General features: G+C 43.3%; 1 protein-coding gene across 1 annotated transcript in view; it reads right to left on the bottom strand.

The window, feature by feature from the left end:
• Window positions 1-14,810, bottom strand: part of LOC115139560 (glutamate receptor ionotropic, kainate 2) — a 203,997-nt gene that overhangs the window by 62,997 nt on the left and 126,190 nt on the right. Inside the window, 2 exon segments of the mRNA XM_029677090.2 lie at window positions 9,193-9,300; window positions 12,492-12,635. Of these exon segments, the coding sequence (XP_029532950.2) occupies window positions 9,193-9,300; window positions 12,492-12,635 (252 nt within the window).

The following is a 14,810-nucleotide window of genomic DNA, read 5'->3' as shown; positions in this document are numbered from 1 at the left end:
TGGAGAAGTAATTAGCCTTGGGGTTCACATACCCTTTCCAACCAACACCATGAATTAAATGATGTGTTCATATATAGTGTTCATCTGTTGTTGTGACTTGGATGAAGATAAGATGTATGCAGCCATCCAGGTGTTTCCAAAGGGTTCATACTGTTTCTTCCCTATGTATATTAAAAATAAACAGATACCTTACAGTGCCTTCAGATAGTATTCCTTCCCCTTCACATTTCCACATTTTGTTACATTTAAAACTTAAATATACCATAATGACAAAGCAAAGGCAGGTTTAGAAATGTTTTCAAATGTAATTTTACACTACCGTTCAAATGTTTGGTCACTTAGAAATGTCCTTGTTTTTGAAAGAAAAATTTTTTTTCCATTAAAATAACATCAAATTGATCGGAAATACAGTGTAGACATTGTTAATGTTGTAGATGACTATTGTAGCTGGAAACGGCAGATTTTTAAAATGGAATATCTACATAGGCGTACAGAGGCCCATTATCAGCAACCATCACTCCTGTGTTCCAATGACACATTGTGTTAGGTAATCCAAGTTTATCATTTTAATAGTCTAATTGATCATTAGAAACCCTTTTGCAATTATGTTAGCACAGCTGAAAACTGTTGTACTGATTAAAGAAGCAATAAAACTGGCCTTTTTAGACTAGTTGAGTATCAGCATTTGTGGGTTCGATTACAGTGTAACGGTTTTGACTTGAGGTTATTATTTATAGGGGTGCCAGGTAGGTTGTGCCTACCAGAGAAAACATTGGTTTCTCCTTTTGGTTTGGGAGGGAATGAGTCCCATCTGGTCCGTCAAGTCTACACCAATACAAAGGACTTATGTAAAAGTCAGGATGGAAATAAACTTTTCATAAACTTCAAGAACAACTATTCTTTTGCGTGGGTTGTATTACCAACATAAATTATTACACATACATATAATAATATAACACACAGAGTTATGTCCTGTACCTCGGGCTTAAAAAGAGTCCAGCCCGGTAAAGGAGTTCAGAGAACTCAAGTGACCTTAGTCACGCAATGTTTGTCCGTTCATACAAGTGTAGCATAAACCCAGTATTAATCATACAATCAATATAACAATTATTTTACCACAACTATAAAGCGTATCAACTCTTACTAAGTCCTCAACTACAACTAACTACACAAATTATCACAGTATACATCAAAACAAATGAAATACCGTATACAAAAAGGTTGTAGTCAGTCGGTCAGTCAGACAATCCAATCCGCCAACAGATCTCCAGCGGAGAAAAGGCCACGAAGAACAGAGTGGTGTAGTCCACGGACACAAAGAGTGGATCCGATCCTGGGTAAACTCTATTAGGCTACAAAACACGGAACTTAGTGTTGAACTCATTCACGTCGTCTCCATCACAACCCCACTTTTGCGCAGCTGATGCTGGCCATTTAATTGGGACTTAAAGGGAAAGCACACTATTGGAAGGAGAAGCACTGAGACGGTTCAGAAAAATTCAGGGCCGTCACAACAGGGTCAAATTGTCCATAAACAAATATCTTTCTTCTGAAACTCGTCAGTCTATTCTTGTTCTGAGAAATTAAAGCTATTCAATGTAAGACATTTCCAAGAAACTGAAGATCTCGTACAATCCCTTAACAGAACAGCACAAACTGGCTCTGACCAGAAGAGAAAGAGGAGTAGGAGGCCCCGGTGCACAACTGAGCAAGAGGACAAGTACATTAGAGTGAGAACTAGATTGAGAAGCAGACCCCTCACAAGTCCTCAACTGGCAGCTTCATTAAATAGTACCCACAAAATACCAGTCTCAAAGTCAACAGTAAAGAGGCGACTCCGGGATGCTGGACTTATAGGCAGAGTTCCTCTGTCCAGTGTCTATGTTCTTTTGCCCATCTTAATCTTTTCTTTTTATTGGCCAGTCTGAGATGTGGCTTTTTTTTTGCAACTCTGCCGCGAAGTGGAAACGTCTAGGAGCAACAACAACTCAGCTGCAAAGTGTTCGGCCACACAAGAGCACAGAACGGGACCACTAAAAATGGCCTGTCTTTTGTTGCAACACTCACTACCGAGTTCCAAACTGACTCTGGAAACAACGTCAGCACAAGAACTGTTCATCGTGAGGTTTATGAAATGGGTTTCCATGGCCGAGCAGCCACACACAAGCCTAAGATCACCATGCGCAATGCCAAGTGTCGGCTGGAGTGGTGTAAAGCTCGCCACCAGTGGACACGGAGCAGTGGAAACGTGTTTTCTGGAGTGATGAATTACGCTTCACCATCTGGCAGTCCGATAGACAAATCTGGGTTTGGCGGATCCCAGGGGAATGCGACCTGTTCCAATGGATAGTGCCAACTGTAAAGTTTGGTGGAGAAGCAATAATGGTCTGGGGCTGTTTTTCATAACTTCGGGCTAGGTCCCTTAGTTCCAGCGAAGAGAAATCTTAACGCTGCAGCATACAATGACATTCCAGACAATTCTGTGCTTCCAACTTTGTGGTAACAGTTTGATGAAGGCCCTTTCGTGTTTCAGCATGACAATGCCCCCTTGCACAAAGCGAGGTCCATACAGAAATGGCTTGTTGAGATTGGTGTGAAAGAACTTGACTGGCCTGCACAGAGCCCTGAACTCAACCACCTTGAACACCGTTGGGAAGATTTGGAACGCCGACTGCGAGCCAGCCCTAATCGCCCAACATTAGTGCCTGACCTCACTAATGCTCTTGTGGCTGAATGGAAAAAGTCCCTGCAGAAATGTTCCAACATCTAGTGGAAAGCCTTTCCAGATGAGTGGAAAAGCTTCGCCTACAGTTCTGACTGTTCTACTGTAGCATATAACCTATTTCGGAGAAATGTAATCATACAATATTGTAAGAGCGTTCACTGTCTTATATGCCCCTTTTTTTCATTCTATGGTTCTAACTTGGTGTACATGGTGAGCACTGTAAGAATGGCCTATGTTCTGAATTCTGTCACTGTACATTTAAAAAGTACTAAACAAATAGTTATATTGGAAAATGTTATGTCCGGATTGCCTCTTGTCCACTTGTCGTCCATTTAGGCCATAGTTTGTACATTTCAACTGTCAGTAGAAACCACATTTGTTTAAGTAAGTCAGCCATTTCAGCTATGTTTTTTTAAAAGGAAGTAAATGAGGATGAATGAACTGTTTCGCTGCCAGACAAGGCTGCCCTTATAGCCAGGTGTAATAGTGGTAAGGTGTTGGGACTGCTGTTGGGACAGCTTTATGTAGACCCTTTGTGGGTTTGTGGGCACCGTTTGTCACCGTTATAGTGCAATTAATGTATTGTTTAGTGTTGTGTAGTGTAGTGGCTTTTCTGGCGTGCATTCCACTTTTTAGTTTTTTTGCCCAACGAAGATTTACGTGCTAAAATCGCCAATGAACATGCGTCTGGTCAGTCCTTCAGAACAACTCAAGGAGTTTGTTGTGCTCCTTACAAAACCTGTTTTCTAGGTTTCCACAGGGTTGATGTGTGTCTTCAAGTCTGCAGGACTGGGGCTATCTGATGAGGCTGCAGGTGAGTCTCACAGTAAGAGGTCAAGTACTACAGGCATGACTTCAGGGCCTTGAGTTTTGTCCCGGTACATACATCATAGGCCACTTCTCCAGGGCCGGCATGGCTTTGGTCTGGGCTGCTTGTAGCTTTTACTTGACCTGACTTCCTGAATGAAGGAGCAATCTCAGGAATGAAAGTATTGATGCGAAGCTCAGATCTCCTGTAGAATGTATCCTTAAACAGGGGACACTGGCACAGGCCATTACTGTCCCAGTACTTTCTGATGCAGGCCATCCAGAAGTTGTCTCCACATGAAGTGGTGACAGGCTCAATGAACACATCCAAACAGACAATGAGTCCAAATGTGAAACCATGAAGCAATTCCTTGAATCTCTCGCTCTTGATATTATGTAGATACTTCATGAGCTTATATAAAGTGTCATTGAGTGTAAATGAATAACTAGTATAAATGCAATCTTGATAAATGGTTTCACTAATGACTCATTTATGACAATTTCCAATGACACTGAAAATTGTCATTAAGACAACAGGTTAAGACACGAACACAGTAGTTCATCAGTTGTCTCGGCTTACCTGTGTGTGTCTGTGACTGCGATCTCTGTTCATTCTGTTTGTGAAAGAGGTCTGGAGAACCTATAGTTACTTATCACTAGAAATAGCCATAGTTTTGGTTAATAAAATACATTTTTATATTAAAATGTAGGAACTGGGTTCTAAATTTTCAGTGTTTCTCGCTATACACCAAGTCACTTGGCTCTGTCATAACCTCACATGGTCTCTCCTATCATTGCTATGCAGACGACACACAATTAATCTTCTCCTTTCCCCCTTCTGATGACCAGGTGGCGAATCGCATCTCTGCATGTCTGGCAGACATATCAGTGTGGATGACGGATCACCACCTCAAGCTGAACCTCGGCAAGACGGAGCTGCTCTTCCTCCCGGGGAAGGACTGCCCGTTCCATGATCTCGCCATCACGGTTGACAACTCCATTGTGTCCTCCTCCCAGAGCGCTAAGAACCTTGGCGTGATCCTGGACAACACCCTGTCGTTCTCAACTAACATCAAGGCGGTGGCCCGTTCTTGTAGGTTCATGCTCTACAACATCTGCAGAGTACGACCCTGCCTCACACAGGAAGCGGCGCAGGTCCTAATCCAGGCACTTGTCATCTCCCGTCTGGATTACTGCAACTCGCTATTGGCTGGGCTCCCTGCCTGTGCCATTAAACCCCTACAACTCATCCAGAACGCCGCAGCCCGTCTGGTGTTCAACCTTCCCAAGTTCTCTCACGTCACCCCGCTCCTCCGCTCCCTCCACTGGCTTCCAGTTGAAGCTCGCATCCGCTACAAGACCATGGTGCTTGCCTACGGAGCTGTGAGGGGAACGGCACCTCAGTACCTCCAGGCTCTGATCAGGCCCTACACCCAAACAAGGGCACTGCGTTCATCCACCTCTGGCCTGCTCGCCTCCCTACCACTGAGGAAGTACAGTTCCCGCTCAGCCCAGTCAAAACTGTTCGCTGCTCTGGCCCCCCAATGGTGGAACAAACTCCCTCACGACGCCAGGACAGCGGAGTCAATCACCACCTTCCGGAGACACCTGAAACCCCACCTCTTTAAGGAATACCTAGGATAGGATAAGTAATCCTTCTCACCCCCCCTTAAAATATTTAGATGCACTATTGTAAAGTGGCTGTTCCACTGGATGTCATAAGGTGAATGCACCAATTTGTAAGTCGCTCTGGATAAGAGCGTCTGCTAAATGACTTAAATGTAAATGTAAATGTAAATTTTGAACCCCTGCTATTTCTGGGGTTCGATCCTTAAGGAGGAGGACAGGCAGATGCTATCGGAAAAATAATATTTTGGTTGTGTTTATTAATTAAGGTCTTGGGTCACATTAGATTAAGACTTATTTTTACTGTAGGTTATCTATTGCCTGGTGCTCAAGTGTGGAGCTCATGGAACAGTGTTCTTTTTTTGGAAAAAGTGAGATATTGAAACCTCATAATCTGCTCTTTCTGATGCTATATAGTAATCAAAACATCTTACATGCATGTGACTCTATAAGAGGATTAGAAAAAGTCACGTTTTGGTGCTCACAGCAAAAAAGATATCCTCTTAAAACAATTCTGTTTAGTCGAGGTAATTGAGGTAATATGTACGTTGATAGAGTTAAAGTGAAAAGTGACGATGCATAGATAATAAAAAGAGAACAGCGTAAAAATGGAGGGTGGGGGGTCTTATGGCTTGGGGGAAGAAGCTGTTAAGAAGCCTTTTGGAGCTTAGGTACCACTTGCAGTGTGTTAGCAGAGAGAACAGTCTATGACTAGGGTGGCTGGAGTCTTTGGCAATTGCTAGGGCCTTCCTCTGACACCACCATGTATAGAGGTCCTGGATGGCAGGAAGCTTGGCCCCAGTGATGTACTGGGCCGTAGGCACTAACATCTGTAGTGCCTTGCGGTCAGAGGCTGAGCAGTTGCCATACCAGGCAGGGATGCAACCTGTCAGGATGCTCTCAATGGTGCAGCTGCATAACCTTTTGAGGATCTGAAGACCCATGTCAAATCTTCTCTATCTTCTGTGGGAGAATAGGCATCGTCGTACCCTCTTCACAATCATCTTGGTGTGCTTCGACCACGACAGTTAATTGGTGATGTGGACACCCAGGTACTTGAAAATCTCAACCAGCTCCACTACAGCACAGTCAATGAGAATGGGGGCGTGCTCGGCCCTCCTTTTCCTGTAGTCCACGATCCTCTCCTTTGTCTTGATCATGCTGAGGCAGAGGTTGTTATCCTGGCACCACAATGCCTGGTCTCTGACCTCCTCCCTATAGGCTGTCTCATCGTTGTCGGTGATCAGGCCTACCACTGTTGTGTCATCGGCAAACTTAATGATGGTGTTGGAGTCGTGCTTGTCCATGCAGTCATGGGTGAACAGGTAGTACAGGAGGGGACTGAGAATGTACCCCTGAAGGGCCCCCATGTTGAGGATCAGGGTAGCAAATGTGTTGTTACCTACACTTACTACCTGGAGGCAGACCGTCAAGAAGTCCAGGATCGAGTTGGGGAGGGAGGTGATTATTACCAAGGTCCTTGGCTTAGTGACGAGCTTTGAGGGCACTATGGTGTTGAATGCTGTGCTGTAGTCAATGAATAGCATTCTCAATATAGGTGTTCCTTTTGTCCAGGCGGGAAAGGGCAGTGTGGAGTGCAATAGAGATTGCGTCATCTGTGAATCTGTTGGGACGTGATATGTATGCAAATTAGGTGGGTCTAGGGTTTCTGGGATAATGGTGTTGATGTGAGCCATGACCAGCTTTTCAAAGCACTTCATGTCTACAGAAGTGAGTGCTACGGGTCGGTAGTCATTTAGGTAGGTTACCTTGGTGTTCTTGGGCACAGAGACTATGGTAGTCTGCTTGAAACATGTTGATATTACCGACTTGGTCAGGGACAGGTTGAAAATGACAGTGAGGGCACATAGAAGTAATTTAGCTCATCTAGTAGGCTCCCGCCTTCCCTTTGTAGTTCGTAATAGTTTTCAATCCCTGCCACATCCAACGAGCATCAAAGCCGGTGTAGTAGGATTTAATATTCGCCCTGTATTGACGCTTTGCCTGTTTGATGGTTCGTCTGAGGGCAGAGCGGGATTCTTTAGCTAGATTTTAGATTCTTTAGCTCTATCCTTTAGCTCAGTGTGGATGTTGCCTGTAATCCATGGCTTCTGGTTGGGGTATTTACGTAAGTACGGTCACTGTGGGGACGACGTCATCAATGCACTTATTGCTACTCAATGCCATTGGAAGAATCCCAGAACATATTCCAGTCTGTGCTATCATCTGCGTCATCTGACCACTTCCCTATTGAGCGAGTCACTGTTACTTCCGGCTTTAGTTTTAGCTTGTAAACAAGAATCAGGAGCATAGAATTATGGTCAGATTTGCCAAATGGAGGGTGAGGGAGAGTTTTGTATGTGTCTCTGTGTGTGGAGTAAAGGTGGTCTAGAGTTTTTTTCCTCTGGTTGCACATGTTACATACTGGTAGAAATGAGGTAAAACAGATTTAAGTTTCCCTGAATTAAAGTCCCCGGCCACTAGGAGCACCGCCTCTGGATGAGCATTTTCTTGTTTGCTTAGGGCCTTATACAACTCGTTGAGTACGTTCTTAGTGCCAGCATCAGTTTGTGGTGGTAAATAGACAGCTACGAAAAATACAGATGAAAACTCTTGGTAAATAGTGTGGTCTACAGCTTATCATGAGATACTTTACCTCAGGCGAGCAAAACCTTGAGACTTCATTCATCTTAGATTTCATGCACCAGCTGTTATTGACAAATAGACACAGACCGTCATCCCTTGTCTTTCCGGAGGCAGATGTTCTATCTTGCCGATTCATGGGAAACCCAGACAGTTGTATGTTATCCATGTCGTCGTTCAGCCACGACTCTGTCAAACAAGATATTACAGTTTTTAAATGTCATGTTGGTAGGATAGTCTTGATCGGAGCTCATCTATTTTATTATACAATGATTGCGTGTTGGCTAATAGGACTGATGGTAGAGGCGGGTTACCCACTCACAGTCGGATTCTTACAAGGCACCCTGACCTACGACCCCCATATCTCCGTCTCTTCTTCATGCAAATGACAGGGATTTGGGCATTGTCCGGTTTCTGAAGTAAATCCTTTGCGTCCGACTCGTTAAAGAAAATCTTCGTCCAGTACAAGGTGAGTAATCGCTGTCCTGGTATCCAGAAGCTCTTTTTGGACTTAGGAGATGGTGGCAGAAACATTATGTACAACATAAGTTACAAATAATGCTAAAAAACACAAACAATAGCCCAATTGGTTAGGAGCGGTTAGGAGCTAAACTGCTTGTCGTAAGCTGCTTGCTTTACGCTGTACTGCGTGATAGTAAACCCACAATCCCATCCATGTGTACAAACGGGCTAGTTTTAGTAGCTATGTTGACTATAACGCTAGTTAATATGGTGACTACAATGTAGGCTGTTTAACGGTTATGGTATGAAGGTTTGGCTTGGTGAGTTTAGTCCACATTTGAAGGGAAAAAGTTAGAGGAGGACAGTACGTAGATGGGAAAAGGAATTATACAACGAGCAAAGTGATGATGCTGTACGTGGATGCTATGAAAGTGACTGTGTGTGCTGTTGATCAGGGGTATATTGATTCCGTCAATTCCTTTGCAAAACCTTTCTTAAATGTAAGCAAATGGAATAAAACAGGGATGGACATACCTGACTTTGTCCAATAGAAAGGTTGGTTTTAGTTGGGCTAATGATTACACCCAAGATCAGCTAGATGCGAGAGTGTGCAAGGTAGTATTGCACACTGTCTGTCACCTTGAGTACTCCAATTTCTCTGTCGACCTGTGCACCTTCGTTATGAACTTTAATTTGTAGGCTAGGTTGTAGTAACCTCATGAAGGGTATAGGGCAAATTTGAGTATAATGTAGTAGCCTAAACCTATCGATGTTACGTTGAGCTGGGTGAATAGAATATGAATTACAATCATCCAATATCATCCAATATGCTGTAATAGAAATAAGGTCATGTTAATAAAAATCCTCCTCCGAATCTGAAACACCCCCGACCACCACTGACCAATACACACACACACACACAAACTTACTTTTTCCAGTCCTTCCTCCTTTAGACTGATTACGTCCAGGTCGAAGTCTGTCCTCAAACCGTTCGTTTTGTTGAAGAGGATGTGTCCAGTCAAGCCATCCCAATGGGCCTATAGAGAGGGGCACACACACACACACACACACACACACACACACACACACACACACACACACACACACACACACACACACACGCACACACACACACACACACACACGCACACGCACACGCACACACACGCACACGCACACGCACACGCACACGCGCACACACACACACACACACACACACACCAACCACCTAATTCAACTAAAAAACTAAAAAAGTCCAATGTGTCCAAGCTAGACCTTCCGCCTGGCTCTCTCTACACAGTCTGCATTTAAATACAACAATAAACTTTGAGAGACGAGCACCACAGAGGCTTGTTTGACAGGTATTGGAGTTCATTACACTGTGAAGTTGGTTGTGTTTGAATTTTTACTTCAAAGTGATTGGAGGATCAGAGAGACACGTTGCTGGGAGAGATATGAAAGACTAAAGTAGGGGGGGGACAGTACATTTGTATTTAAGCAGGGAGTTATGCTGAGACCATGGCATCTTTTCCAGTTCTGAATGAACACATCAATAAACAACAAGTACACTTATATATATATATATAAGTGTACTTGTTGTTTATTGATGAGAATACGACTGTATATATATATATATACACAGTCGTGGGCAAAAGTTTTGAGAATACATTAATTTTCACAAAGTATTCATTTTCACGAAGTCTGATGCTTCAGTTTGTATAATGGCAATTTACATATACTCCAGAATGTTGTGAAGAGTGATCAGATGAACAGCAATTAATTGCAAAGTCCCTCTTTGCCATGCAAACTGAATCCCAAAAACACATTTCCACTGCATTTCAGCCCTGCCACAAAAGGACCAGCTGACATCATGTCAGTGATTCTCTCGTTGACACAGGTGTGAGTGTTGATGAGGACACGACTGGAGATCACTCTGTCATGCTGATTGGGTTTGAATAACAGACTGGAAGCTTCAAAAGGAGGGTGGTGCTTGGATTCATTGTTCTTCCTCTGTCAACCATGGTTACCTGCAAGGAAACACATGCCATCATCATTTCTTTGCACAAAAAGGGCTTCACAGGTAAGGATATTGGTGCCAGTAAGATTGCACCAAAATCAACCATTTATCAGATCATCAAGAACTTCAAGGAGAGTGGTTCAATTGTTGTGAAGAAGAATTCAGGGAGCCCAAGAAAGTCCAGCAACCGCAAGGACCGTCTCCTAAAGTTGATTCAGCTGTGGGATCGGGGCACCACCGGTATAGAGCTTGCTCAGGAATGGCAGCAGGCAGGTGTGAGTGCATCTGCACACACAGTTAGGTGAAGACTTTTGGGAGGATGGCTTGGTGTCAAAAAGGGCAGCAAAGAAGTCACTTCTCTCCAGGAAAAACATCAGGGACAGACGGATATTCTGCAAAAGGTACAGGGATTGGACTGCTGAGGACAGGGGTAAAGTAATTTTCTCTGATGAATTCCCTTTCCGATCGTTTGGGGGCATCCGGAAAAAAGCTTGTCCGGAGAAGACAAGGTGTGCGCTACCATTTGTCCTGTGTCATGCCAACAGTAAAGCATCCTGAGACCATTCATGTGTGGGGTTGCTTCTCAGCCAAGGGAGTGGGCTCACTCACAATATTGCCTAAGAACACAGCAATGAATAAAGAAAGAATGGTACCAAAACATCCTCCGAGAGCAACTTCTCCCAACCCTCCAGGAACAGTTTGGTGACGAACAATGCCTTTTACAGCATGATGGAGCACCTCGCCATAAGGCAAAAGTGATAACTAAGTGGCTCGGGGAACAAAACATCGATATTTTGGGTCCATGGCCAGGAAACTCCCCAGACCTTAATCCCATTGGGAACTTGTGGTCAATCCTCAAGAGGCGAGTGGACACACAAAAACCTGCAAATTCTGACAAACTCCAAGCATTGATTATGCAAGAATGGGCTTCCATCAGAAGTTAATTGACAGCATTCCAGCGCGGATTGCAGAGGTCTTGAAAAAGAAGGGTCAACACTGCAAATAGTGACTCTTTGCATCAACTTCATGTAATTGTCAATAAAAGCCTTTGACACTTATGAAATGCTTGTAATTCTACTTCAGTATTCCATAGTAACATCTGACAAAAATATCTAAAGACACTGAGGCAGCTAACTTTGTGGAAATTAATATTTGTGTCATTCTCAAAACTTTTGGCTGTACACACACACACTACCGTTCAAAAGTTTGGGGTCACTTAGAAATGTCCTTGTTTTTGAAAGAAAAGCACGTTTTTGACCATTAAAATAGAATCGAATTGAAATACAGTGTAGGCATTGTCCGTGTTGTAACTGACTATTGTAGATGGAAACGGCTACATTTTAATGGAATATCTACGTAGGCGTACAGAGGCCCATTATCAGCAACCATCACTCCTGTGTTCCAATGGCACGTTGTGGTTATCATTTTAAAAGGCTAATTGATCATTAGAAAACCCTTTTGCAATTATGTTAGCACAGCTGCAAACTGTTGTACTGATTAAAGAAGCAATTAAACTGGCCTTCTATAGACTAGTTGAGTATCTGGAGCATCAGCATTTGTGGGTTCAATTACAGGCTCAAAATGGCCAGAAACAACTATCTTTTTTCTGGGACATTTCAGTCTATTCTTATTCTGAGAAATGAAAGCTATTCCATGCGAGAAATTGCCAAGAAACTGAAGATCTCGTACAACACTGTGTACTACTCCCTTCACAGAACAGCACAAACTGGCTCTAACCAGAAGAGAAAGAGGAGTGGGAGTCCCCGGTACACAACTGAGCAAAAGGATAAGTACATTAAAGTGTCTAGTTTGAGAACCAGACCCCTCAGAAGTCCTCACCTGGCAGCTTCATTACTCACTAAACACCAGTCTCAACGTCAACAGTGAAGAGGTGACTACGGTACGCTGGCCTTCTAGGCAGAGTTCCTCTGTCCAGTGTCTGTTCTTTTTCCCATCTTAATCTTTTCTTTTTATTGGCCAGTCTGAGATATGGCTTTTTCTTTGCTGCTCTGCCTAGAAGCCCAGCATCCCGGAGTCGCCTCTTCACTGTTGATGTTGAGACTGGTGTTTAGTGAGTCACTAAATAAACTGAGTAGTGGTAACTTAAACACGAGCCATAGTCATATTAACTTAATTACATGAAGTCATACTTACTGAATTCCTCCTCATCTGTATTTCAATGAAATGCTAACATTTGAAGTATTACGGTACCTCTTTGATGAGGCTTATAAAGCGCGCTCCGAAGCGCCAGGGTTTGTGGCGGTTGCACTGCAGCGAGCTGACAGTGATCTGCTGCGACTGCTGCACTGCCACCGCTACCATGTGCACCGCGTCGTACATCAGCGCTGCGTCCGTCTGCACAGAGAGAGAGATATGATGTCAGAGCATTATTACATCATGAGACAAAAGGTGTCTCTTGCTAAATAGATTTGATTAGATTTCCATTACACAACCTGTATAAGGTTAAATACAATACATTGTTATGTCAGAGCATGATTACATAATAAAGTGCATTATGATGTCAGAGCATTATTATATCATGAAGGGCACTATAATGTCATAGCATGTTTTATTAAACCTGCACTGTGTAACTATGTGGGTACAGGTGTTTTTGGACCCTTCTGACAAGAATGTAGTATTTCTTTGAGATTTGAACACGTATCCCAGAAACCCCAGCTCTCATTGGTCGGATGACGTAGCATCAACATCCGCTCTGAGACTTTGTGGCTTTGTGGCTTTTATCTCGTGGAATCCCAGTGTTGCCAATTTCGACATTTTCAGGAAATATGAGACTGTGGATGCATGCGATGTGATAACAGTTATGGACAACATTGAAGATAACTTAATTCTACTTGAGAAACAATGTCTTACGGACAGGTACATTTTGTTTTACATGTTAAAATATTCACGTTGTCAGCCAAAAAGGTAGGTAAAGTTAGCTAGCTAGCTAAATGGTTGTCAATAGCTACAGTGAATTTCCCTGTCTGGTTAAAGATATCAATATGACAATAGCTTTTTACATTGGTTAATTAACAGACTTTTGTAAATAAAAAAGTGTAAAATAATGAATTTTGACTATCATAGCTCTGCATTCATTGAAAATAACTTTGGTTTTGGCTAGTCCTTTGCCCTTCATGCACGCCTCCAACTCAATCATCAAGTTTGCAGACGACACAACAGTTGTAGGTTTGATTACCAACAACAATGAGACAGCCTACAGGGAGGAGGTGATGGCACTCCATGTGTGGTGTCAGCAAAACAATCTCTCACTGAACGTCAACAAAACAAAGGAGATGATCGTGGACTTCAGGAAACAGCAGAGGGAGCACCCCCCTATGCACATAGACGGGACAGCAGTGGAGAATGTGGAAAGTGTTAATTTCCTCTGCGTACACATCACGGACAAACTTAAAATGGTCCACCCACAGTGTGGTGAAGAAGCTGCAACAGCGCCTCTTCAATCTCAAGAGGCTTTTACAGATGCACAATTGAGAGCATCCTGTCCGGCTGCATCACCGCCTGGTACGGCAACTGCACCACCCACAACCGCAAGGCTCTTCTGAGGGTGGTGTGGTCTGCACAACACATCACCGGGAGAAAACTAACTGTCCTCCAGGACACCTACAACACCCGATGTCACAGGAAGGCCAAAAAGATAATCAATTACAACCACCCGAGCCACTGTCTGTTCACCCCGCTATCATCCAGAAGGCGAGGTCAGTACAGGTGCATCAAAGCGGGGACCGAGAGACTGAAAAAAAGCTTCTATCTCAAGGCCATCCGACTGTTAAACAGCCATCACTAACATTGAGTGGCTGCTGCCAACATACTGACTCAACTCTAGCCACTTTGGAAAATGGAATGGAAAAATGTATGAAATAAATGTATCACTAGCTACTTTAAACAATGCCACTTTATATAATGTTTTCATACTCTACATTACTCAAGTCATATGTATATACTGTATACCATCTACTGCATCTTGCCTATGCCGTTCGGCCATCACTCATTCATATATTTTTATTCCTTTACACTTGTGTGTATAAGGTAGTTGTTGTGAAATTGGTAGGTTAGATTACTTGTTAGATATTATTGCATGGTCGGAACTCGAAGCACAAGCATGTTGCTACATTCGCAATAACATCTGCTAACCATGTGTATGTGACAAATAAAATTTGATTTGGTCTGATGAAACAAAAATAGAAGTGTTTGGCCATAATGACCATCGTAATGTTTGGAGGAAAAAGGGGGATGCTTGCAAGGCGAAGAACACCATCCCAACCGGGAAGCATGGGGGTGGCAGCATCATTTTGTGAGGGTGCTTTGCTGCAGGAGGGACTGTTGCACTTCACAAAATAGATGGCAACATTAAGAAGGAAAATTATGTGGATATACTGAAGCAACATCTCAAGACATCAGTCAGGAAGTTAAAGCTTGGTCACAAATGGGTCTTCCAAATGGACAGTGACCCAAAGCATACTTCCAAAGTTGTGGCAAAATGGCTTAAGGACAACTAAGTCAAGGTATTGG

The sequence above is a fragment of the Oncorhynchus nerka genome, linkage group LG13, assembly GCF_034236695.1.
Source record: "Oncorhynchus nerka isolate Pitt River linkage group LG13, Oner_Uvic_2.0, whole genome shotgun sequence".
Taxonomy (NCBI): domain Eukaryota; kingdom Metazoa; phylum Chordata; class Actinopteri; order Salmoniformes; family Salmonidae; genus Oncorhynchus; species Oncorhynchus nerka.
This window is presented reverse-complemented; position numbering and strand designations above follow the sequence as displayed.